Raw genomic sequence first — 27,658 nt, 5'->3', positions numbered from 1 at the left:
AGACTGAACAACTCACCGAACAGCTATGTCAAGAGGAAGGAAATTGCCCCCAAGGGTCAGAAACCTCCCTGACCCTCCAGGCCAACTGCGTGGTCTATCTGAGTTAGCTGTGCTGGGGCGGGGAGACCATGGCAGTAAGAGCCTTGGGAAGTGATGGTTGGACAGCAGAAACTGTGAGGGGAGAATCAGGAAGTGCAAAAACCAGAAATACAATAAAAAGTCTCTAGCGACATCCATAGAAGGTGGAAGAAAGAAGGGAAAGTATGTGGAAAGAAGGGATGAGAGTCCTGAAGCTTGCCATGCACTTAGGAGGAACTCCACAGAAACTGCTGCGTTCACAGGTCTCTATGAGAATGGAAAGAATTGTCCCCAAGGGAGAAGCATATCGTTTGATATACTTAAGACAAGGATGGGAAGCTTTCTCCTACCTTGTCAAGAGCTTCTGATCCACAGGGAATAAAGCAAGCAGGAATCTTTCAGAAGTAAATGGTAAATGAATTACATTTTTGAAAGAGAGAGAAAGTACTTTTCGGAAGTAAGATTTGAGAACCTGAAACACTAGCACATGCAATTAAAAGTAGAACATAATCATTCATTCAGTATTGTTACTAATTCAGTTGCTGGGATGAAACAAGGGTTGAGGTGGTGTGGGAGGTCAATAGGAAGAGAAGCAAATCTGAAGGGGGAAGGATACGGTTAAGACAGAAATAAACTGAGAAGGACAAGGGTGGTGGGTAGAGACCCAAAGAGAAAGAAAAGGAAAGATAGAAAAAAGACACTCTCAAGAGAGACAAGTGAGATTTCAAAGGAATAGCATGAAGATTCCTCATCAACCATTATCCTTCCCTCCCCCCATCCCCAATAGCTGTGGAGTCTGAGATTTCTGGTTCCACCATCTCCCATTAGGATAAATCAAGCTCTCCCATCCCATGTCCACCCCACCACGACATCCATTCCCAAGAGATTATTAAAAATCTCTATTTTCTTTACCTGGTGCCCACATCACCAGACTTCTACTGTAGTTTTATTCTAGTTCTTGTGCCTAAAGAGTATTGTAAAACTATGTACCCTTCACACATTTTTAAGTTAACACCTACTCTTTTTCATCTTAAGTAACTGCAAAGGATGGAATCTCCCAATGTACACATTATCTATGAGCCTTAAATATATTTTTATCAAAACATTGTTGCAGGGCTTCGCTGATGGCGCAGTGGTTGAGAGTCCGCCTGCCGATGCAGGGCACACAGGTTCGTGCCCCGGTCCGGGAAGATCCCACGTGCCGCAGAGCGGCTGGGCCCGTGAGCCATGGCCGCTGAGCCTGCGTGTCCGGAGCCTGTGCTCCGCAACGGGAGAGGCCATGACAGTGAGAGGCCCGCGTACCACAAAAAACAAAAAACAACAACAAAAAAAAATTGTTGCAGATTTATCTTATTCAATTTATGGGATTGTCTGCCATACAATCTAATTGGCAATGCCAGTCCTCATGGTTAAACCTATCCACCAAATCAGCCTTACTTTTACTCAGAAGAAGCTGCATTTTAATTAATTAATTTTAAAATACATTTATTTATTTACTTATTTTATTTTTTGCTGCATTGGGTCTTGGTTGCGGCAAGAGGGGGCTACTCTTCGTTGCGGTGAGCGGGCTTCTCATTGCAGTGGATTCTTTTGTTGCAGAGCACGGGCTGTAGGCACGCAGGCTTCAGTAGTTGTGGCTCATGGGCTCTAGAGCACAGGTTCAGTAGCTGTGGTGCATAGGCTTAGTTGCTCCGCGGCATGTGGGATCTTCCCAGACTAGGGATCGAACCTGTGTCCCTTGCATTGGCAAGTGGCTTCTTAACCACTGCGCCACCAGGGAAGTCCCAAAGCTGCATTTTAAAATTCAAATAAATATGCAATACCTATTCCTTTACAACCACATCACTATACAGAAAAGGTAGGGCCAGAGTCTCCCCTAGGAGCAATTCATTCTTGTCCAGTTTTTGGATGCCCCAGAGGTGCTTCTGCCCCAGGATAATTCCCTTTGGAAGCTTTGGGATATGTGAGAGATGAGACTTTCTTGGTAAATTAGGAGAAGGATAAATGGAAGATTGCAAGCTTCTTTTCAGACAAATTTGTACTAGGAAGGAACACATCAGGAAGTTGAGGATCTGGAATCCTTTCTTCTCTCACAAATCCCTTGGTATCACCCAGGAGCATGAGTACCCCATTTTAAAGATGGCACTCTACTGCCCCATTGCTTTGTCATGTTCTGTTCCACTTTTTTTTTTCCTTTACTTTTTAAATTTTTTTAACATCTTTATTGGAGTATAATTGCTTTACAATGGTGTGTTAGTTTCTGCTGTATAACAAAGTGAATCAGCTATACATATACATATATTCCCATATCTCCTCCCTCTTACGTCTCCCTCCCATTCTCCCTATCCCACCCATCTAGGTGGTCACAAAGCATGGAGCTGATCTCCCTGTGCTATGCAGCTGCTTCCCACTAGCTGTCTGTTTTACATTTGGTAGTGTATATATGTCCATGCCACTCTCTCACTTCATCCCAGCTTACACTTCCCCCTCCCCGTGTCCTCAAGTCCACTCTCTACATCTGCGTCTTTATTCCTGTCCTGCCCCTAGGTTCTTCAGAACCATTTTTTGTTTTTTTTAGATTACATATATATGTGTTAGCATACGGTATTTGTTTTTCTCTTTCTGACTTACTTCACTTTGTATGACAGACTCTAGGTCCATCCACCTCACTACAAATAACTCAATTTCGTTTCTTTTATGGCTGAGTAATATTCCATTATATATATGTGCCACATCTTCTTTATCCATTCATCTGTCAGTGGACACTTAGGTTGCTTCCATGTCCTGGCTATTGTAAATAGAGCTGCAATGAACATTTTGGTACATGACTCTTTTTGAATTATGGTTTTCTCACGGTATATGCCCAGGAGTGGGATTGCTGGGTTGTATGGTAGTTCTGTTTTTAGTTTTTGATGCAGCCACTGTTTTTCTCCACTTCCTCAAACCCTGTGTGTGTCTCCTGCCTTAAACACTTCTGGGAATATTTTCCCCACATCCTTGCCTTCAAATCCCCTGATGTATACCAGGGTGCCTTCCCCCAGATCACTTTTTATTCTCTCACAATCCATGGTAGGGGAGTTATTATTTTCACCCCACCCTCTTATAAAAACCTCTGCTCTCTCCCTGGTGAGAATATAATTTGGGACAATTATACGGGGGCACTTTGTTAATCTTGACCAAATTTGCAAATGCACATACCTCTGACCCAGAAATTCTACTTTCAGGGCTTTAATCTTTGTGCAGAGTTTAGGGCCAACTACAAGGTTAGAGGATACAGTCTTCACACAAGACCATCCTCACTTCTGACAGCAACTACAATTTCAGAGGTTTCCCAAAACACCGGGGGACTTGATTTTTCACTAGAAAAACTCACAGAAGTCATTGAAAGTGGTTATACTCATGGTTACAGTTTATTCCAGGGAAAGAATACAGATTAAGATGAGCCAAAGGAAGAGAAGCATAGGGTAGAGCCCAGGAAGGTTACAAACATGAACTTCCACAGTCCTCTCCCCATGGAGTCAGGGCATGCTCCCCTCCCAACATCTCCGTGTGGCAGTACACATGAAGTATCATCAACCAGGGAAGCCCAGTGTTCAAAGTTTTTATTGGTGCTCTATTACATAGGCATGATGGATTGATTAATTGCCTACGTGGTTGAGCTTAGTCTCGAGATCAACTGATAATGCATGCCCCAAAGCCCCATTCCTAAGTCATATAGTTGGTCTTTCTGGCATGGCCAGCCCCTACCCTAGCACTGTTGGGTGTGGCCAGCCTCCACCCTGAACAAAGACAGTACTATCAAGTATGACATAGATTACCTTCCAGAAGCTGGAGGCAAAAACCAGACTATCTCTTTGGATAGGGCCAAATTCTACACAATCCTACATATCCATTCACTTGTGTACAAAATGACACACATGTAAAGCTTATTAACCACAGCATGTCTGTCATAGCAAAGGTCTGGAACAACCTAACTCTTTCTCAGCAGAGTGCTAATTGAACAAATTTAAGATATATTTACCCAAGGTAATAATTTTTAGTCAGAAAAAAAGAATGAAGAAGCTTTTTATGTATTGATATGAAGAAGAACTAGTGTTTTCTGTCATTGTGTAAAAAATACTCACAAATTTTCTTGTAAATGCACAGTCTAGCTCTAGAAATATAACCAAGAATGTAATAATACTGTTTGTCTCTAGCGAGGGTAACTGAGTGGCTGGAGGATGGGCTGGGAAAGAGGTTTTCACTCTATACCCTGTTATGCCTTTTGAATGTTAAAGCATGAAACATTATCTACTAATAAATAGATTAACTTAAAATTTAAAAATAAAAACAAAATCCTGCTTCTTTGAGTTCAGCTGTGGCTGATTCCTCCTCCCCTTCTTGCTGGCTGCAAATTTCTGGAAGATATCCATCATCAAGTTAAGAAAATTTCCTTGAATTTCTGTTTTGCTAGGAGATGGTTTTTAAAAAATTAAATAGGAATAGTGTTGAATTTTGTCAGATGGTACTTTAGCATCTAGAGAGATAATGATATTTTCCCCTTTAATCTCTTACTGTACTGAATTACAGTAATAGATATCTTAATATTCAATCATCTTTCCATTTCTAGAATAAACGCACAATATATTATTCTTTTAATCCACTGCCAAGCTCAATTTGCTAGTATTTTATTAGGATTTTTTTTTTGTGTGGTACGAGGGCCTCTCACTGTTGTGGCGTCTCCCGTCGTGGAGCACAGGTTCCGGACGCGGACGCACAGGCTCAGTAGCCATGGCTCATGGGCCCAGACGCTCCGCGGCATGTGGGATCTTCCCGGACCGGGGCACGAACCCGTGTTCCCTGCATCGGCAGACGGATTCTCAACCACTGCGCCACCAGGGAAGCCCCTTATTAGGATATTTTTTCATCCATATTCCTAAGTAAAACTGATAGATCCCTTTCTTCTAATTCACTGATTTTGATATCAGATTTATGTCACGATCATAAATGAGTTGGGGATATGTCCATCTTTTTCTGTGCTGTAGAACAATTTATGTAACATGAAAATTCACTGGTCCTATTTAATCATTTAGCCCCAGGTACATTGTTTAGGGTAGATCTTTGACTGCTTTTTTTTAGGTTGTTTTATTTTTCTTAAATCAATTTTTATCACCTGTATTGCCCTAAAAATTATCCATTTGCTCTAGTTTTCCTTATTTATTCATATAAAGTTTCGCATCGATTCATCCTTTAGAAAACTCTTCCATATTTGCAATTGTTTCTCTATTGCTGATCCTAATATGTGTGTGTGTGTGTGTGTGTGTGTGTGTGTGTGTGTGTGTGTTCTCTGGGACTATTTCTTTTATTTTTATTTTATTATGGAGTATAGTTGAATAACAATGTTGTGTTACTTTCAGGTGTACAGCAAAGTGATTCAGTTATACATATACAAGTATCTATTCTTTTTCAAATTATTTTCCCATTTAGGTTATTACAGAGTATTGAGCAGAGTTCCCTGTGCTATACAGTGGGTCCTTGTTGGATACCTATTTTAAATATAGCAGTTTGTAAATGTCAATCCCAAACTCCCAATCTATCCCTCACCCGACCAACTCTGGCTCCCTGGTAACCGTAAGTTCATTCTCTAAGTTTGTGAGTGTTTCTGTTTTGTAAATAAGTTCATTTGTATCATTTTTTAAAAGATTCCGCATATAAGCGATATCATATGATATTTGACTTTCTCTGTCTGATTTACTTCACTTAGTATGATAATCTCCAGGTCCACCCATGTTGCTGCAAATGGCATTATTTCATTCTTTTTAATGGCTGAGTTAATATTCCATTGTATATCTGTACCACATCTTCTTTATCCATTCCTCTGTCGATGGACATTTAGGTTGCTTCCATGTCTTGGTTACTGTAAACAATGCTGCAGTGAACTTTGGGGTGCATGTATCTTTTCTTTTAAAATTTATATATTTAGGGCTTCCCTGGTGGCGCAGTGGTTGAGAGTCCGCCTGCCGATGCAGGGGATACGGGTTCGTGCCCCGGTCTGGGAAGATCCCACGTGCCGCGGAGAGGCTGGGCCCGTGAGCCGTGGCCGCTGAGCCTGCGCATCCGGAGCCTGTGCCCCGCAACGGGAGAGGCCACAACAGTGAGAGGCCCGCATACCGCAAAAAAAAAAAAAAAAAAAAAAAAAATTTATATATTTAATTAATTTATTTTTGGCTGTGTTGGGTCTTCATTGCTGTGTGCAGGCTTTCTCTAGTTGTGGTGAGCAGGGGCTACTCTTCGTTGCGGTGTGTGGGCTTCTCATTGTAGTGGCTTCTCTTGTTGCGGAGCATGGGTTCTAGGCACGCAGGCTTAAGTAGTTGTAGCACGTGGGCTCAGTAGTCGTGGCTCGTGGGCTCTAAAGCGCAGGTTCAGTAGTTGTGGTGCACGGGCTTAGTTGTTCCATGGCATGTGGGATCTTCCTGGACCAGGGCTCGAACCCGTGGCTGCATGTATCTTTTTGAATTACAGTTTCCTCTGGGTATATGCCCAGGAGTGGGATTGCTGGATCATATGGCAACTCTAATATATATATATATATATATATATATATATATATATATATATATGAATATGATCCATGTGGATCATGTGGCAACTTACAGGCCCTATGTCCAAATACAGTCACATTGGAGATTAGGGCTTCAAGACATGAATTTTTAGTGGGGGAAGATACAATTCAGTCCATAGCAGAGCTATTCACTTATGATTTATACATTTTTCTGAATGTATTCTTCAATTTAAAAGTGTATTCAGTAAAGTAAAATGAAAGAGAACATGATGAGCATCAGAAGTCCCATGGCCACAGCTGCTCTTGGAGACCTATGGACCATATAACCATCTTACACAGAGATGGATCAGTGCTCATAGCCAGTGTGAAAAGCCCAGTCCAGTCTTCAGGTGTGGGCTGTTTGCCTGACTCCCTGCTGCGGGGCACATCATATCTTAGATGGGAACAAAGTACTCACTGTCCCTACACAGAACACTGTGCCTCACCTCCTCTTCAATTTTCTCCGTCATTGAGCCAATGATCTAATGAACAAGCTGTGCTCTGTATTAAGGTGTGAGTGGCTGTTGGTAGAACAAAACACGGAGTGTCCCTGGGGAATCACAAGTTTGTTGGGAGGCTACAGGGCAAGTTGAGCTAGGGAGAGAGAAAGGAAGAAGAAAAGAAAGAAGTCAAAATATTTTAAAATGTAGAGTTAGAAAGATTTTTAAAACATTAGTTATTAATTGTAATTATAGTACATTTTGATCATTATAATTTCTGCTTTTTGAAATTTTTCAACATTCCCTTTGTGACCTAATGGTCAAAATTTGCTAATGTTTCATCCTAGGAAGAAAAAAGTGCATATTCATTCAACAAATATTTAGTGAGGGCCTACGGTGTGCCAGGCACTGTTCTAGATTCTTAGGATCCAAGAGTGAACAAAACAAAGATCCTTGCCCATGTGAAGTTTTCATTTAAGCAAGAGGAAACAGGTGATGAGCAATACTCACAATGAATAAACAAATTTTAAAGTAATATTACGTGTGCTATGGAAAGTAACAAATGTTTTCCAAGATAGTAGAGTAAGGTAAGTGGGATGGGAGCACAGATTGCAATTTAATGTAGGGTGGTCAGGGAAGGCCTACTTGAAATGTGAGGGTCAAGGAGGTATGTGTGTATGTGTGTGTATGCAGGTGTGCACACTTCCTGAAGGACTCTGTAGGGCTTTGCAGGACTTGGAATCTTAGTGAAATGGGTTTGGACAGAGGAATGTCATGATCTCAGTTTTTCAGGACTCACACTGATGTCTTTATGAAGATTTGACTGTAGGGAGACAAGAGTGGAGGCTGGGAGACGGTTAGGAGGTTATTATCATTGTTCAGGTGGGAGATGATAGTGGCTTGGATCAGGGTGGCAGCAGTAGAGGTAGAGAGAAGTAGTTGGATTGGGGATATCTGTTTTGTAAATAAGTTCATTTATACCATTTTAAAAAAATTAAATTCTACATGTGAGTGATATCATATGACATTTGTCTTTCTCTGTCTTTTACCTACTCTTAAAATTTATTTATCTCCTTGTTGTTTTCTTCAAGGGAGCTTAGAGTAAAATGGAAAACACCACAATATTAAGGGCAGGGAAAGAAATGAGAGTAAGAGACAGAGGATGAGAGAGAAGCAAAAACTAAGATTTATGCCTGAGAAAAGCTACAGTGATTAAACACTGTCAAATGCAAGCTCCCCAAATATCACCAACGCAACCTATTGATAAGACAATGCTAAATTGATTGCTCACCCTGGAAGGGAGAACACCAACACCACTGCAACAGAACTTTGGTTGTGTCTTCAAGGGGCAAAGGCAAAGCTGGATATTATTGAGAATTGAAAGTTTTATCAAAGCGAGGCTTTCAGTGTGATGCTTGATCAGGATTGGGTAAAGATCATGACTAGTGGTTTAGAATTGGTGGCAACAGCAAGGTAAGGACTTTGAGGTGAGGAATTCGAAGAATTTTAGGGAGTAACCTGTCTGTTGATGCCTCCTATAGAGGCATTGATGTGTCTTTTGGGAGGGTCATGTAATGAACTTTCACATTATTTTCCTGAGCAGGAGTCTCCTGGCATGGCAGTTATACTAATGCATACGATGGAATAGTAAAGTCATGTTAAAGTAGACAGTAAGTTCTGTGTGTGTAGGGGGAAATGGTTGTGTGTTTGTTTCAGTTCCTCAACACAAAACCCAACCCAGGCCATTTCGTATAGTAGTGCAGACCTCTAATCCCCAGCTCTGACCACAGTAGGACTGCTCACTCTGAGCTCCCAAGGCTTTGAGTTGGTTTCACATCTCCTTAATGCTTGTAAAATTTTTGCAGTCAATGAAGCTGCAGTTCCTAATGAGCAAAGTCAATTTGAATTGAAGAAAGCATAAGATTTGGACCAATACTGCTCATTGTTTATCTGCAATGGATGTCCCAATGGACATAATTTTTGTTCATTACTGACAAATTAGATTTGGAGTTTTCAACTCCCATTTGCTCTCTTACAAGCTTTGTTACACATGATTAATGGCTGTAATTGTCCTGACTTTCCATTTTTAGGAAGCAAAGATTTCCCGGTAGATGTGGCACTCTCCAGCTACCAAGCACAATTTACAGTACTCAGCCTCACTCCCTTAAGTTCGCTCACTACCCTGGGCATTGCTGAGAAAGACTCAGCTTACAATGTGGACTTAATTTTCTTATTATTTTCCCTAAAAGAATCACCAAGGTCCTACGAAAGGCTTAAAGATAGTTTTAATTCATCTCCCCATCTTATTATTAATATTGATATTATTTTGCTCTTTGGTCATATTATTTAACTAATTGAATAATTAAATAACTAATTGAATAAAAGCTGCTATCCAATGCATAGATAGGCATTACATTTTACATAATGAAAACATGTAATCAACATCATCCTCTCTGTAGTGGACGCTATTGGTGTCCCACCCAGATGCCTCCACAAGGCCAGTGGACCCAACCCCAGCAGCTGGGAGTGCTGGTGATTAATTATTCACAACTGCTCGCTTCAGAGAGTTGCTCTGGCAGACAGGAGGCATCTGGCCTGGAATATTACACCCCCCCAGTCCACCCAGGGCAGCCCACAGTCAATGAGTGACTGACATGAGGTATAAAAGGCCAACCCTCTTGCCTCAGGCTGAGACTAATTCCGCTGTACAATTCATGCTTCATCAGGGCAGGAGAAGCCTCTGGTCTGTAGTGTGATCAACCTTGGCAGCCCCTAGGACCCCTTGTTCTCAGCAATTCTGCTGGGCTCCATGGTCACACCACCAGCAGCTCCCATCCACTCCTTGCCTTGAGCAACTCCCAACATGGCATCCACTAATTTGTTTCTGAACCCCAGAACTGTATACTTGAAAAGGTGGTCAACAGAGGTGATGATGACAGTTTGAGGAGAAGAAATATGAAGTTGCCAGAGGATGGTGACTAAGAATAACACACTGGATGCTTTCACATTCTCTCATACACTACTGGTGGGAGTGTAAATTGACTCAATCATTGCTTCCTGGTAAAATGATCATAGCCTTTGACCTAGATATTGCACTTCTTTAAATTTATTCTTAAGATATAGTTGATTAATTAGACAAAGAATCAGCTATCTGGAGACCCATTTAAGTGTTATTTATAATAACAAAAAAATGAAGACAATCTGGAGCCCAAGAAAGGGGAATTATTGTATATTCATGCAATGCAACACTGTTTAGTTATCTAACCGTATCCTTTATTATCACTCATGGTTTCTGTGGACAGAGTGGAGATGGCTTATCTCTGCTCTGTGTTGTGTGGGGCCTCAGCTGGAGAACTTAAAGGCTGGAATGATCTGAATGCTTGTTTGCTCTCATATTGGCAGACACTGATAATCAGCTAGGGACCCAACTGGGTGTGTCTGCTGGAACAATCACATGTGGCCTTTCCATGTAGCTTGGACTTCTCAGCCTGTGGTGGCTTGGTTCCAAGATTGAAAAGAAAGGAGAGCCAGGCAGAAGCCATATTGCCTTTTATGATCTGCTGTGGAAGTCACAAGGCATCACCTATGCCACATTCTACTTATTGTGATAGTTACGAAAGTCTGGCTGGGTTGAAAGGAAGGAAACAAAGATGCCACCTCTCGATGGAGGTGTGTCAATGTCACATTGCAGGAAGAGCATGTGGGATGGGATTATAATATGCTGGTGCTAGCATCTATGGAAAGTACAATGTGACTGTAACTAGTCATATCAATGTATAGTGGCATGGGAAAATGTTCATGATATACTATGAAGTTAAAAAAAATCAGATTACAAGACAATACGTACGGTATAATCCCACTTGTATAGATGCAAAGTATTAACAGGGGCTTCCACCGGAAATGAGATGAATTTAAATGGATAACTGTATAATCACAATTTGTTCAAGTGTGTGTGTGTGTGTGTGTGTGTGTGTGTGTGTGTGTGTGTGTATGTTGGTGTGGGGGCATTTATGAAAGCATCTGTCTTCTTTGCTACATAGGCAGCTCCAGGGGATTCCTTTGGGAGTGTTCTCTTTGACCCCCTGAGTAGATTATTGGATTTAATAGCCAGGAAAAGCTATTTTTACTCAGTGATGCCTCTGGGTGTTCTGTGAGGCCCTGGCCTGAGTTCAGGTTACTTGGCACTGATTCCCAGGAGCATGTGGCACCAGACAAGGCATGAGTGAATTAAAGTTTAATTAAAGGTGAAACTCCACTGTAGATGGGGCTGCCTGTTTCCTTGTAGGTCATTAGTGCAGGTGAGCATTCGAAAGGGCAGCACAAGGACTCCTGGTAACCTTGAACCTCCTGCCTGGGCTTGTGTTTAATCAGTTCCCCTGGCAATTTTGTGGGACACCTTTCTTTTTCTCTTGAAAAGGGGATAAAAAGATGTTGAAGGATATGGTAATGAAAATATAGAGAACCAGTGTGGGGAGAGTCTGGGGTAGCAAATACAGAGTGGTTTCTCAGGTTAATAATCAAATTGGTCCCCAAGCCTTGCAGTCTCCCCATCCTGGGCCCCTCAAGCAGCCTTTTTTTTTTTTGTGGTACGCAGTCCTCTCACTACTGTGGCCTCTCCCATTGCGGAGCACAGGCTCCGGACGCGCAGGCTCAGCGGCCATGGCTCACGGGCCCAGCCGCTCCGCGGCATGTGGGATCTTCCCAGACCGGGGCACGAACCCGTGTCCCCTGCATCGGCAGGCGGACTCGCAACCACTGCGCCACCAGGGAAGCCCCAAGCAGCCATTTTAAAAAGACCAGGTGGAAAAGGTTTCTTGGGGACAGACCTGACTCTCATGGGTGTCAAGGAGCACTTAGCCTGATGACCTGCTGTGGGTGTGGGCGTGGGCATGGAGTGGAGGGGGTGTACTCAGTTCTGTGGCTTTGGATTTCCATCCAGAGCAGAACTGGGGTGGACTGGTCCATGCTGCCCACACTCTCACAAACCACCTAAAGCCGACGGAATAAGAGGACCAACGGGAGGGGCTACTTACTTGGGAAACAAAATTAAGAAAGAAGTAAAGGCACTTTGATATGTACATGGAACCCAAGCCAGGAAGGTGCCATGGAGATGACTGTCCAAACCGCTGGGTGGTTTTTACAGCCACTGCCAAGCTGACCTAACTGCTCAGAGAGGTCACTGGAGTATCAGAAAAAGCACTTTTCTATCTAGTCAAGTGTTGGCCTCATCACACACTGGCTCTGGTACTTTCTGTGATGCCCAGTAGCTCCTGGAGCCACAATCTCCTCACCTGTGAAATGGGGCTTAGGTCACCTGCCTTACCTTGTCGGAGGTGCCAGTGAGATGGTGCCTGCCAGAGTTAGGCCTTATCCACTGCAAGATGGGAGTTTATCACAAGAATACAAGGAGACAGACTTTCATGGAAATTAGCAAAAGAAACCTTAGTTGTGCCAGGCCTTAGAAGTGATTGAAACTGGGTCCACGGAAGCTCCAGGGACCTCAGCAAACGGACTTTGCAGTAACATGGTAACAATGCAAATAATAATAATCATAGTAATAGTGATAATAATAGTAATAAAGTTTACCAAGCATTGACTCCGTAGAGCACATGCTCAGACCTTTATACACATCATCTCATTTACTCATGTACACCCCACCTCAACCCTGGGAAGCACTTTCACCTTCATTGTAGCCCTCCCCACTTAATGAGGCCTCATCATTCCAGCTTAGACAAAGCTTTGGCTTGCCCATTGCTCCTGCTCCCCTCAGGACCTCTAACATGCCTCCTCTCAGAAAGCCACAGTACCTGCTACTCACTGCTTGATTATTTCCCAGTTTCCCAACTAAAATTTCTGAGAGCAAGAACATCCCCAGTCTGCAGGGACCTGTTGCTTATACAGTTTTAGAGACATTCTTTAAGAAAGGAAAAATAAAACATATGAATGCAAATCTGGGCTCGGGAACCTGGAGGAGGCCTCTTCAGGTGAGGGCCCTGAAGCTTCAGTGCATGTATTTCAGGGTGAGTCAGCCTCTGCTCTAGTCTAATAATGAGATTTTTTGGTGGTTGAGGTGGAGGGTGACATTCCATGGGACGAAGCATGGCTGGTAAAAGTTGGTGCCTTTGAGCACAGCCTCTCTCTGCAGTGGTCTCCTCTCAACCACTCAGGGAAACCTGGTCTCGGGGGGAACCTGGCCATCTCTCCATCTCACGTGTCCCTCTGTTCTTCATTCAGAAGCTGGACTTGGGAGAAGGAAACTGGGTCCAGGAACTAAGAGCAAGACTCCCTGAAGACCTGCAGAGGGAGGTGCAGGCACGAGGTGCATAGTGACCAAGCAGTAATTTTGTGTCCTACATGTCCCTTGTTCCTTATGTACACGGCTCAGGGATCTCATGGGTATAAGAAATGGCTAGATCGACAAATTTGGGGTACTTATGGGGCTCATGGGCCCATGGCCAAATCACCTTCTTAAAACTGTCAAAAGGGCAGGAATAAAGACGCAGACTTAGAGAATGGACTTGAGGACACGGGGAGGGGGAAGGGTAAGCTGGGATGAAGTGAGAGAGTGGCATGAACATATATACACTACCAAATGTAAAACAGATAGCTAGTGGGAAGCAGCTGCATAGCACAGGGAGATCAGCTCGGTGCTTTGTGACCACCTAGAGGGGTGGGATTGGGAGGGTGGGAGGGAGACGCCAAGAGGGAAGAGATATGGGGATATATGTATACATATGGCTGATTCACTTTGTTATACAGCAGAAACTAGCACACCATTGTAAAGCAATTATACTCCAATAAAGATGTTAAAGAAAGAAAACCAAAAAATTGTCAAAAGGGACTTCCCTGGTGGTACAGCAGTAAAGAATCCGCCTTGCAATGCAAGGGACATGGGTTTGACCCCTGGTCAGGGTACTAAGATCCCACATGCCCCGGGGCAACTAAGCCTGTGCGCCACAACTGCAGAGCCTGGGTGCCTCAACGAGAGCCTGAGTGCTGCAAACTACGGAGCCCACGTGCTCTGGAGCCTGCGTGCCACAACTAGAGAGGAGCCCACGCACCGCAACGAAGAGCCCACGTGCCGCAACTAAGACCCGACGCAGCCATAAATAAATAAATATACTATCAAAACCTTTCCATTGTTCCTAACACTCCCCTCTGATGATTTCCTTTAACAAATACCTGAAGGTGGAAGATCTGAACATTTTAAGGCCTTCGACATGCAATTTTGTTCAAATGAAATTCATTCAAGTTTCATTCCAGAAAGTTGTATTGATTTACACTTGCTCCAAGGAGGACACACACCCTCTCTCAGATACCATCAGTTCCACGTTCAGTCTCATTCTGGTGGAAAATCGTTCCCAACTAAAGACCTGAACTTTTGTAACCCTTGAAAGTGAGTTCCGGGAGGCCTGCTCCTCTGCAGTACAAAGCAAGTCAGCCAGGCCATTGCGCCAAGGGAGGCATCTCCAGGGGATGGCTGAGCAGGCCACTCCAACATCACAACACAAGGCAGCAAATGCTTCTTCCTCCTGGGGTCCTGGGCCTCTGGAGTAAGTCCCCAGAGGGACATTTTTCTGCATTTTTTAAACCAAAGTTTTTTTCTTGAGTGTCTGGAGCATTTGAGAGTTTAGCCAGTATCGTAGAACCTCTCCATCTCTTCTCATTTTTAGGTCTTTTCTCTAAAACAAACTCAAATGCAAGCAAACAAACTAGATGACTATGTAGGAAATATAAGGGCTGGCTTTAAACAGGACAATAGCATTAGCTATTGGCCATGTGCTGGTACTGCAGCTACTATTTTTTTTTAACTTAGTAAATTTACAAAAGATATCCCTGCCACACTATAACAAAGAGAAGCAACAAAGAGAATTAGAAAGTGAAAAAGAAGCAGTATCTTCAAAGAACTACGTCAACACCTGATATCTCCAAATACACTAGTTGAGGAGAGTGACACGCAGTGAAGATGATCCAGCTTGAGGAGGGTGCCATTGTATATATACATATCACCTCTTCTTTATCCATTCATCTATTGATGGACGCTTAGCTTGCTTCCATATCTTGGCTGTAGTACACTATGCTGCAGTGAACATAGGTATGCATATATCTTTTCAAATTGTGTTTTCATTTTCTTTGGATAAATACCCAGGAATGGAATTGCTGGATTGTACGGTAGTTCTATTTTTAATTTTTTGAGGAATCTCCATACTGTTTTGCATAGTGGCTGCACCAACTTACATTCCAACCAACAATGTATGAGGGTTCCCTCTTCTCCACACCCTCTCCATTCTAACAGGTGTGAGGTGATATCTCATTGTGGTTTTGATTTGCATTTCCCTGATAATTAGTGATGTTGAACATCTTTGCATGTGCCTGTTGACCATCTCTGTGCCTTTGGAAAAATGTCTCGATCCTCTGCCCAGTTTTAAAATTGGATTGTTTGTTTGTTTTTGATATTAAGTTGTTTGAATTCTTAATATATTTTGGATATTAACCCTTTATTGGATATATGATTTGCAAATATCTTCTCCCATTCAGTAGGTTGCCTTTTGATTTTGTAGATGGTTTTCTTTTCTGTGCAGAAGCTTTTTAGTTTAGTGTAGTCCCACTTGTTTATTTTTGCTTTTGTTGCCTTCACTTTTGGGGACTGATCCAAAAATTCCACACCAAGACAAAAGTCAAAGAGCTTACCACCTATGTTTTATTTTAGGATTTTTTATAATTTCAGGTCTTACATTTAATTCTTTAACTTATTTGAATTTAGTTTTGTGTATGATGTGCAAAAATGGTCTAGTTTGGGCTTCCCTGGTGGCGCAGTTGTTAAGAATCTGCCTGCCAATGCAGGGGACACGGGTTCTAGCCCTGGTCCGGGAAGATCCCACATGCTGTGAAGCAGCTAAGCCCGTGTGCCACAACTACTGAGCCTGCACTCTAGAGCCCACAAGTCACAACTACTGAGCCTGCATGCCACAACTACTGAGGCTGCGCACCTAGAGCCCTTGCTCCGCAACAAGAGAAGCCACCCCAACGAGAAGCCCATGCACTGCAACGAAGAGTAGCCCCTGCTAGACGCAACTAGAGAAAGCCCGTGCACAGCAACGAAGACACAACACTGCCAAAAGAAAAAAAAATTAGAAATAAGTAAATAACATTTTTTATTAAAAAGGTCTAGTTTCATTCTTTTACTTGTAGCTGTCCAGTTTTCCCAACACCACTTATTGAAGAGACTGTCTTTCCCCCCATTGTATATTCTTGCCTCCTTTGTCATTGACTGACTATATGTGTGGGGGTTTATTTCTGGGCTCTCTACTCTGTTCCCTTGATCGATGTGTCTGTATCTTACTGCTTTGATTAGTATAGCTTTGTAGTATAGTTTGAAATCAGGGATGATGATGCCTCCATTTTTGTTCTTCTTTCTCAGGATTGCTTTGGCTAATCAGTGTCTTTTGTGGTTCTATATAAATTATAGGATAATTTAGTCGAGTTCCTGAAAAATGCCATGGGTATTTTGATAGGGATTGCACTGAATCTGTAGATTGCTTTGGGTAGTATGGACATTTTAACAATATTAATTCTTCTGCTCCATGAGCACAGTATACCTTTCCATTTATTGTGTCATCTTCAATTTCTTTCATCAGTGTCTTACAGTTTTCAGAGCATGGGTCTTTCACCTCCTTGGTTAAATTTATTTTCAGGTATTTTATTCTTTTTGACATGATTGTAAATGGGATTGTTTTCTTGATTTCACTTTCTGATAGTATTTTATTGGTATATAGAAATGTAACACATTTCCATATACTAATTTTGTATTCTACAACATTACTGAATTCACTTTTTAGTTCTAATAGTTTTTTGGTGGCATCTTTAATGTTTTCTATATATAGAATCATGTCATCTGAAAACAGTAGCAGTTTTACGTCTTCCTCTCCTATTTTGATGCCTTTTATTTATTTATTTTTCTCTTGTCTGATTGCTGTGGCTAGGACTTCTAATACTATGTTGAACAGAAGTGGTAAGAGTGGGCATCCTTTTCTTGTTACTAATTCTAAAGGAAAAGATTTCAGCTTTTCACTGTTGAGTATGATGTTAGCTGTGGATTTGCCATAATGACCTTTGTTATGTTGAGGTGTGTCCCCTCTGTACTCACTTTGGTGAGAGTCTATTGGAGCCATTTTTCCAAGAGCATTTGCTCACTTTTTGTCTCTGTGTCGCTGTTTGGTAGTTCCCACAATATTTTACACTTTTTCATTATTATTATCTATGTTGTGGTGATCTGTGATCAGTGATTGATGTTACTATTGGAAAAAGATTATGACTCACTGAAGGCTCAGGTGATGGTTAACACTTTATAGCAATAAAGTATTTTAAAATAAAGTATATACATAGTTTTTTAGGCATAATACTATTGCACTCTTAATAGACTACCGTATAGTGTAGGTATAACTTTTCTACATATTGGAAAACCAAAAAATTCATGGTACTCTCTTTTTAAAAATATTTGTTAAGATTCTAGTGTTCATTTTTTAACTTTATTGAAGTATAGTTGATTTACAATGTTGTGTTAATTACTACTGTACAGCAAAGTGAGTCTTATACATATATATTCTTTTTAATATTCTTTTCCATTATGGTTTATCACAGGATATTGAATATAGTTCCCTGTGCTTTACAGTAGGACCTTGTTGTTTATCCATCCTATATATAATAGTTCACATCTGCTAATCCCAAACTCCCACTCCATTCCTCCTCCACCTCCCCTCCCTCTTGGCAACCACAAGTCTGTTCTCTATGTCTGTGAGTCTGTTTCTGTTTCAGAGATATGTTCATTTGTGTCATATTTTATTTTTTATTTTTTATTTTTTATTTTTTTTATTTTATTTTTTTTCAGTACGCGGGCCTCTCACTGTTGTGGCCTCTCCCGTTGCAGAGCACAGGCTCCGGACGCGCAGGCGCAGCGGCCATGGCTCACGGGCCCAGCCGCTCCGCGGCATGTGGGATCTTCCCGGACCGGGGCACGAACCCGTGTCCCCTGCATTGGCAGGCGGATTCTCAACCACTGCGCCACCAGGGAAGCCCTTGTGTCATATTTTAGATTCCACATATAAGTGATATCATATGGTGTTTGTCTTTCTCTTTTGGACTTCACTTGGTATGATAATCTCTAGGTCCATCCACATTGCTGCAGATGGCATTATTTCATTCTTTTTTATGGCTGAGTAATATTCCACTGTATATATATATATATATATATATATATGTGTGTGTGTGTGTATATATATATATATATATATATATATATATATATATATATACCGCATCTTCTTTATCTATTCATTTGCCAATGGACATTTAGGTTGTTTCCATGTCTTGGCTATTGTAAATAGTGCTGCTATGAACATAGGGATGCATGTATCTTTTTGAATTACAGTTTTGTCTGGATATAGCCCAGGAGTGGGATTGCTGGATCATATGTCAACTCTATTTTTAGTTCTTTCAGGAACCTCCATACTGATTTTCATAGTGGCTGCATGGTGGTACTCTCTTTATTACAATATTCACCTTATTGTAGTGGGTTGGAAAGAACCACAATATCTCCGAGGTATGCCTGTATTTGAAAGATGGGAAATATTAGGGGATATTTCTATGTGATGAAAAGGATTCAGTAGGGAGGAAGAAATTGATGATTCAGAAAAAGGAGGGTAATTACAGTGATAATTCATGGAGAAGAGGGGACCGTGCTCAGGATACAAATTGAGGGGTAGAATTTAATGGGAACAAGTACCCTTCATCCATTATAAGCAGTAAAGAAGACAGTATGCACAGTTGCCCTAGATGAGAAGTTTTAGAGATGGAAAAATGAAGCAATTTCAAATATGTCAACGATGGATGAGGCAAAGCCTTCAGCTGTGTAAGATGGAGGATGGGGGTGAAGAGAGAGGGAAAAGAATGATTGTTTTCCTTCAGCAGCCATCAGCTGTCCTGTGCAGGTATTGAGCCAGTGGTTGAGTTTAACACGGGTTGCGGTTTTGACAAATGAGTATAAAGGAAGTAGGCAAGATCAAAGGAGATGAGGGTATTTGCAAGGAGGTAATTATGATGGTAAGCCAAGGAAGCTGTGCTGGGTCATGAAGTCTTTGAGAACTGCATGAGCCGATATATGTAAGTTATTCAGAACTCTGTGTTACAAATGTTAAAAAGAGGTTAGCCATTTTTACTTTTATTGCAAGGGAAGTGAGAAAATGAGGGACAATGCTTGGTAAAAATGTGGAAGGGTCAAAGGATTTATTGTTAGAGATAAAACATTTTCTGATGTAATACCTCCCAATATCTCCCTAGGGGGATTCCCTGGTCAGATGCCCATCTTGTGATGCTGTCCTTGATTCATGTAGAATCCAATCCCTAAAGTACAATTCCCAGGTTACCACTGAGCTTCCATTAGGCTTCCCTCACTTGTGAAGGTGAGATCTTCCAGAGGCTCTCCAAGTGAGTATATTACTAATGATTAATTTGCCAAGTGAGTCCTGTTCTGGGTTGTTTAGGCCTAATGCAGTGGCATCATTGTGGACGTTAAGTCTTTAAGGGAGTCCAGTCACTGCTTTTCCTTGGCAAAAGTTGCTAATGTTCAAGTGACCCTCTACGTGGGTGTGACTCCAGTAGCCAAAAAGGCACACTTACCTGTGTATTGGTCTAAGACAGAGGTTTAAATTGAGAGCACTATGCATTTATGGTGTGTGTGTGTGTGTGTGTGTGTGTGTGTGTGTGTAAAACTCCAGATTGTGTTCCTCAACAGGTGACAATTTAGCAGGAGCCTTGATTGTTTTCTAACTTAATCATCCATTCTCTGGAGGCCATAAGCAGATATCTCTATTTACACTTGAATTAAATTCCTTCTAATAACACTGTGCTAGATAGTAGGTGAGATGGCTTTATACATCCACAGGGCAAGACCATGAAAGCATTTTCTTCTCTCTCCCAGGTAAAAGCAAACTGCAATAGATATCTGTGGATTGCAATAATAAGGCATTGGCTAGATCAATTTCTGCATAACATTTGAGGGAGGACAAAATTAAACCTGTCAGCTGGTGCTTTAATGACGCCTGCAACAACCTAAACCTCCTGTAATTTACTGAGAACTGCCAAGAGCAATCAAGTTTTTAAAATGGCCACAAGGGGGTGTGAAAGGACTACATACTTGCTCTAATCATCCCCTCCTGCTTCCCACCCTTTCTAGTCCTTACTTCAAGAATCATCCCCTATATACCCTCTGTTGTTTCATTTCAACAATCTTAGTTTATCAAATAGGTTGCTGCTGATTCTCACAGTTTAATCTGAATATCAGGCTGATGTTTCTGGAGTTTTTAGCAAGTTAATGTCAATTAGGCACTCAGTGTGGATGTTTGTGACCAGGGAGTAGATGGGACTTTTTTCTACTTCAAGGAAGTATACTGCTCTCTAAATCCTTGGTGATGTTTTCCCCATGGAATTTGTCATGATCGACATGGATTAAAGTACTTTCTCATTTTATCTCCGCTCTCCTTTATGTTGTCCCTTGCCCAGTGACTGAGGAGGTGGGACTGGGGTCCTGATAATGGACAAAAGACACACGGAGACAAACCTGGCGGTTACAGCTAGTTTCCTTCTGGACCATTCTGCAGGCTCAGAGACCCTTCAGGATAGAGCAGAGGGCTGCAGCAGTAGTTCAGCTTGGGGGTCAAGATCACTTACATTCCCAGCAGGGGATTTGAACTCTGGTCCCCTTTGTACATTGAATGAATGGTGCTTATCTCTATATAATTGCTTTCTGCATGAAAAGTAGTCTGCAGGTTGTTCACTAGTCTGAGATGAAGGCACCACGATTCAGATCATGCCCTCAGTTCATGGGTAGGTCTATTGTTTCTCCTGCTAGGTTCAAAATCAGACTTCTGAGCTAATGGGTGAGCCACCCACCTCACATTGTCATCCTCACTGCCAATGCTGAGTTTAAATTGCCCTTTAAATTCCCCATATAGGCCAGAGAATCCCCAGAAGGCCCCATGTCATCTGACACAACAATGCCTGGATTAGGAACATCCAAGGACAGCTTGGTATTCCCTCCTCTACTGGCAGTAGTTCCACCCTGAATGGTTTTCCAGGAGTGAAGAAATACAGCCATTCCTCTGGTTTATGACTTTTCTTTTTCCAAGCTTCCACTATCCAGATGAAAAGGGAGTTAAAGGCTCGCATAACCTTGTGAAAGGAGCTGTCAATGCTGAAGGCGCCTTACGTGGTTTTTTTCCTGCTTAATTCTGGCTGATTCACTTGGCCCCTTGATCCCAGACAAGCACAACGTTGCCAGGCTATCGCCTGCCTGTCAAGCAAGGGCAGCTGGTTGCTGTCCACTGCAAGTGAGAATTCTTTGTTTTTAGTTACGGCAGGGCCACGGCTGCCTCATTTCCTTCCCACGTGGAATTCTGGCTTGGTGTGGGGAAACCTCACAGGCCCAGTAGAACAAGTTTGTGTGGGCAATCTAATGAGCTTGATTTTTCCTGAGTTCTAGCTGCCCATTCCTTTAGCTGCAGCCCAGCTGGTGACAGGAGGCACACAGAAGTCTGTTACCATTCTGTTTGTCTCAAGTTATTTTGGTTAACTGCATCCTGATTGGGACTAGAACTATTCCTTCCATAAGATCAGAGCTGCCCCTTTTCTAGGGTGGTTCAGAGAACAGCTCTTACTTGAGTTCCTGAACAGGAAGAGCAGGCTGCACCTCCAGGCTTTCCTCTGCCTTGTGTGGAGCCCAGATCTCTTGGGGACAAGATTGAGGGCAGAGCAACATCGTTGCTATAGCAGCAGTTTACTCGGTTGTGCCTCAGCCAACCAAAGGTTAGTTTCCTACTGGCTTCACCAAGGCCTCAGCTGAACCTAGAGGTCTAGGGACAAATCTACTAGTCCTCTACTCGGTAGTTTTCATTTTGCACTGTCAAAGTACAGACCACTAAAACTGCAGGGGATCACAGTCTCCCCACACAGGAGACACCGTTTGGCTGGTTATTTTAACTGCATTTGTAGGGCATATTCTCCCTCCTGTTACACAATGCCATCTAGTCCTTTTTGCAGACAAGAGTGTTGCAGTCCCTGAAGTGGACAAGAACATTGAGCTATGTCCTTAGGTATCTCTGAGGCTCCCAGACAGCTTTCCCACGAGGGTGTTTGACTTTGACTGGTTTCAGTAAAATTGCAGAAATCTGTAGCTATTTCCATTGCACTGCTCAAAGACAAGGGTGCATGATACTGTTCTTGATCCAAGGATGGGGACTGCCCTACAGGTGACAAGTCCAATCAGGTATCTGGGGCTCACAGGTTGAGGGATCAGAAAGAGGTGTTCCTCACAAAATCCTGAGTGAAGTATTACTCAAGGCTTTTGATTCCATCTAGTGGGAGTGGCCTGACACATGAAGTGATGGCTAAGAGCTTATCTGTGGAGGCCGAGAGGAGGCTTTTTCTTTCCATCTAACGAGGTTTCCCTTGTCCTGTCCACCTTCTTGTTCAATCAGTCTCAACAGACAATTCTTTTCTGGGCATTACCTCAGATCTCCATAGATGAAGGAACACTTGAATGTGCATATTAATGTAAATTTCTGCTTTATCATTTTCATAACAATTTCCACAACACCTCTCAATGTGAGGTGGAATCATTACAAAATGTTACAGGTAGAAAAGTGAGGATTTCTCCATTAAGTTGGAAAATTCTCCCACGCCGCTTGATCTTCTTGGTTGTATTATATTGCTGTTTTCCGGAAATCAGCTTACCAAATTTGGCACTATATTCTGGTGTACTCACTTCTCAATATTCCCAGTCTTTCTTGATTAGAGGTACGATGGGGTGAGAATGTAACAAAACCTATTACTTAAGTATATCCTTCAGAGGTAAACTCTGTGGGGGCTGATTTTGTTTTTCCAAAAGCAGCACCATCAAAACAGGAGGAAAGGTTAAGCCGGTACAGAATGCAGTGACATTTTTCACACCATTATCCCACTGCATTAAGCTAAAAATCACACATCTATACAATAGTTCCCTTCTTACGTGAGATTTCACTTTCTGCAGTTTCAGTTACCTATGGCCCAAAACAAAAATATTAGATGAGGGCTTCCCTGGTGGCACAGTGGTTGAGAGTCTGCCTGCCAATGCAGAGGACACGGGTTCGTGCCCCAGTCCTGGAGGATCCCACATGCCCCGGAGCGGCTGGGCCCGTGAGCCATGGCCGCTGAGCCTGCACGTCCAGAGCCTGTGCTCCACAACAGGAGAGGCCACAACAGTGAGAGGCCCGCGTACCACACCAAAAAAAAAAAAAAAATTAGATGGAAAATTCTAGGGATAAACAATTCATAGGTTTTATATTGGGCACTATTCTGGGTAGCGTGAGAAGATGGAATCTTGCACCATTCTGCTGTCTGGGCGAGACATGATTCATCCCTTTCTCCAGCGTATCCACACTGTATATGCTATCTGCCACTTAGTATAGGAAGAACCATAATATATATAGGGTTTGATACTATCTGCAGTTTTAGGCATCCATTGGGGGTCTTGGAATGTATCCCCTTTGGATAAAGAGGTGACTACTGTAGATGTATTTCTCTGCCTTGGCTAAATCGTTTTAATGATACAGCTTATGTAACTGAGCAAATAATCACAGCTCAATAAAAAGCAGAAGTCTGGAACTGGAGAGGATGAGCTGCAGAAATCTCATAATTAAGAACTGCGAATTCTCTTCTCACCCTACCCCCAACCCCCATGCACCACTGCCCTTGGCTCTTACTTCCTCTGGTGAATACCAAACCGTGACTTAGTGAAAGAACATGGCTTTTCTGGCTGGAAGCCCTTGGCTGGCACCCCAACTCTGTCACTTTCTAGCACTCTAGGGAAGTTAACCCTAACCCTAACCCCAGTGCCTTCCACTCTCACTTGCAGGGCACTGCCTGTGACTAAATTTATTTTATGTCAGGAACCTACTTTACTGTCTCTTAGGGATAGACTTGTGTTGGCATGCCACTAACATAATCAATAAAAATAAATAAAATAATTCTCTGTGCTAATACGTAAGTTTAAACTACGCTTCATTTTCTTTTCAAAAATTTAACAGTACATTCCGGCAAATTCTTGGCTCTGAGTTTATACTGTTTCTACTCATTTTTAAGTAAGTAAAGAACAAAATTACATATATAACAAAGGTTCTCCTCTACCTCTTCACAGCATCTAAAATCAACTGGAAAGAATACACAGAATGAGACATGAAAGACAAACTATATGTGTATATTACTTGCTTAGATTTGGGAGCCTAACTGCTCACAAAAGGATTCATAGATTTTTCTTTTATTGTTAAGCTGCAACATACATGGTTTAATACAACAAAAAAATTTAATCAAGTGAAAAGTAATAAACTGAACAATAAAATAAACACTCAAAACAAAATATTTTCCATTGGAAACGTTAAGATGAATATGGGGTTTCATTACCATCTTACTGCAATTTTCTTATGTGTTACTAGCCTACATACCCCATGTTTTCTGTAATCATGCAGATGTGAATGGAAGTTTGAATGATTAAATAAATGAAAAGTCCGTTTACTGCAGAGAATCATTTCACAAGGCAGCCAAACTTGGTTTAGAGAACAAAATTATTCAAGAAATTCTCCACGTATTTAGGTTCATTTTAGAATCCATGAACCTTAAGCTGTTCCTCCTTGACAATGCCAACCTGCAAAATAAAATTTAATTTAGTAGAATCACTCTGGGTAACACATAAATTCATTCCTAAGAAGACAGAGCGGTCATTAAAAAGAATCATGGCTAATAGGCTACTGCAACACTGTATTTGTGGCATAAATTGTTAATAACAAAAACTCAACACATATTTGAATATCTTGACATTCCACAAAACATCCTAAATGGACACAGGAATGATCAGGTCATTCTAATGACAAAATAAACTGGTACTCCTGCCCAAATAAGTACAACTACTGTGCTTCATTCACATGATTTTTTACTAAGTAGGTAATAATTCACATTGCCCTTAAATACAATTTTAGAAGCAATCTCAAGGTTGTACATAAAGCACCCAATCACTCACCTCCAAGAGAAACTGGCAAATGTTTTTTCTTTGGTCACCTTGAAGCTGAATAACCTCTCCGTATTCGGGATGTTCAATCACAGTACCATTACAGGCAAATTTCTGGAAAAGTAGATTCAGCATAACTGAGTCAAATACAATGATATTTTACTTTCACCCTAAGATTATCTGGATGTTAATTAAGAGTATGAACACAGTTTTCTTGGGTCCAATCATTTTCACCCACACTGATGGTCAAGTAAAAGGTGTGAACTGTAATCCTATTTAGAGGTGTGTGTCAATAACTATATTTTAATCTCTTCTTCCTAACACCTTTACCTTTTTGAAAGCTTTCACAAGTTTCTTCTTGTCATAATCATCTGCAATGCCCTGAACAGTAGTCAGTGTCTTTCTGCCGTTCCGTTGCTGGATTCTTATATGAATGTAATCCTCAGTCCCTGCCGGGAGTAAGTCGTCACCCTTAGTTGCATCAGCAAAGGGGTCTGCAAAGGGATACAAAAAAATCCAAAGCAGGAAAATATCTTTTAGTCAGTAATTTCCAGATACAGCTACACTACAGGTACAGCTACACTACAATCTAGAAACTCGGCAAAGAAGGTTCTAGTGCTTCTGCTTTCTTTCTGCAGGTGGGGATGTGGGGGAGTGATAAGGGTAGGGTATTAATAAAACCTACAAGGTACTTTCACAAAGAGATTTTAAACAGCTATGTCCACTGATGCATGACCAGAAAAACGTTGTTAGAGATGTTATCGTTGAACATAATCCTCTAATGAGAGAAAAGACATTTTAAGACCTTAATTTTAGAGCCACTATAAAAATGTGCGTCATCTCAACTACATTCTGATGACAACAGAAACATTCACAGATGCCACCCCAATCATTTAACCCTAACTCTGCCTCGAAAAAAGATATATATGTGTATATATATATCGAGTAATTTTACGTATTACTACGCAAGTAGAGAAGACTGGCCCCACTGCCCTGTAACAGATCAGAGGCCTGATCCGCAGCATCTTTTACTAAATGCGCCCGAGAGCAGCCACGCACAGCCCCGACCGCTAATGGACGCCGATCCCCCAGTCCGAGCCGGCGTCCCCCTGGCGATCAGCAGGGCAGGTCTGGGGGCGGAACAGGGTCGCAGAGGTGGCAGGGGGCAGAAGCGAGCGGCAGGACAGTCCAGGAGCGGGCAGGGGGCGGCACGAGGCCCGCGGCCGGGGCTCCGGGGGCCGTCCTCGGAGAGGGGGTCGCCAGGGGCCCGGTCGCCATCTTCCGGGCACCGAGACAAAGCCCCACTCGGGGTGCGGGGAGGGCGGCCGGGGGCCGTTCGCGGAGGGGGTCCGGCGAGCGGCCCCGGCGAGGGCGGGCAGCGGCGGCCTGCCGGCCGAGAGGCGCGCAGAGGGAGTGGGGGAACGGGAGGGGCGGCGGGGCGACCCGCTCTTACCGAAAGATTGGAGGTTCTGGATAGTGGACATGCGATACTAGTGTGAGGCCGGTGAGGGGATAAAATTCCTGCGGGGCCCGCCCGGATCACCGTGTCAGGAGGCGGTAGTGGCGAGAAAACGGAAATAAATAAGGAGACGCTTCGCCCCGGGGTTGGGAAGCGGCTGGATCGGCGGCGGAAGCCGGGAGGAGGCAGGAAGGGGCGAAGGAGGAGGCGGAGGAAGAGGCGGCAGCGACGGATGCGAGGACGCGAAAGAAGAGGCGGCGCTGCAGCTTCTCCGACAAAATGGCCGACGGAGACTATTTAGCGGCGCCCGCCGCCCCTCCCACGTGACCCGACCACGCTTGGCGCCCTGGGACTTGTAGTTTTCACGGGGCAAGAGAGCCCGGAAAGCCTGGAGCGGACGGGCTTCCGGGACCTCAATTCCCAGCAGGGAGTGCGCCCCCCAGCGGCGGGCGGCGGGGCCGGGAAGGGTCCAGAGAGCTGCAGAACCATCTGGCTAGAGCTCGTAGGTCCAGAGCTGTACTCCCTGCGCTCTCGCAGTCTCTCCCTTGACTCGCCTTCTCTCGCGGTACAGTGGCAGCAAGGAGTGTTCGGTGCTGGGGGGGATAATCTTTATCAGTCACCTTTGAGGCCTTGGGTAATGTAAGTGAAATCGGGGTACAGGAGCAGAACAAGGTCCCTAGTCCCGGCTTTCGACTTGATGGCTGCCCGTCAGCACCGCCTCTCCTCACCTCCCGCCTTGTCCGGTTGCAGGAACCCTGTTAGTCCCTACCAAGGGTCGAGGTGGGAGCCTCCTGCCCAGGATTGGGCTGCCCTCCGATTCCCTAGGGCAGTGGTTCTCAAACTCTAACGTGCATCTCCCCTAGGGCTTAATAAAATACAGACTGATGGATCCCAGAGTTTCTGTTTGGGGACGTCTAGGGTGTGACCCAAGAATTTGCAAGTCTAACAAGCTGCCAGGAGATGCTGATGCTACCTACTGGTGTGGGACCACAATTCAGAACCACTGCCCA

General features: G+C 43.0%; 1 protein-coding gene and 1 long non-coding RNA gene across 2 annotated transcripts in view; one reads left to right on the top strand and one right to left on the bottom strand.

Moving 5' to 3' along the window:
- The window catches only part of LOC136794992 (uncharacterized), a 146,236-nt gene that overhangs the window by 70,789 nt on the left and 47,789 nt on the right, over window positions 1–27,658 (top strand). The window lies entirely within an intron of this gene.
- On the bottom strand, window positions 22,700–26,947 carry EIF1B (eukaryotic translation initiation factor 1B). The gene is made up of 4 exons (XM_059075887.2): window positions 26,643–26,947; window positions 25,520–25,683; window positions 25,202–25,303; window positions 22,700–24,829 (listed from the first exon to the last, which is right to left on the bottom strand). Exons 1-4 carry the CDS (start codon window positions 26,671–26,673, stop codon window positions 24,785–24,787), a joined length of 342 nt encoding a protein of 113 aa, XP_058931870.1. The 5' UTR covers window positions 26,674–26,947; the 3' UTR covers window positions 22,700–24,784.

The sequence above is a fragment of the Kogia breviceps genome, chromosome 10 (assembly GCF_026419965.1).
Source record: "Kogia breviceps isolate mKogBre1 chromosome 10, mKogBre1 haplotype 1, whole genome shotgun sequence".
Classification (NCBI taxonomy): Eukaryota; Metazoa; Chordata; class Mammalia; order Artiodactyla; family Physeteridae; genus Kogia; species Kogia breviceps.
The sequence above is the reverse complement of the archived record's forward strand: the minus strand, read 5'-3'. Positions and strand labels throughout refer to the sequence as shown.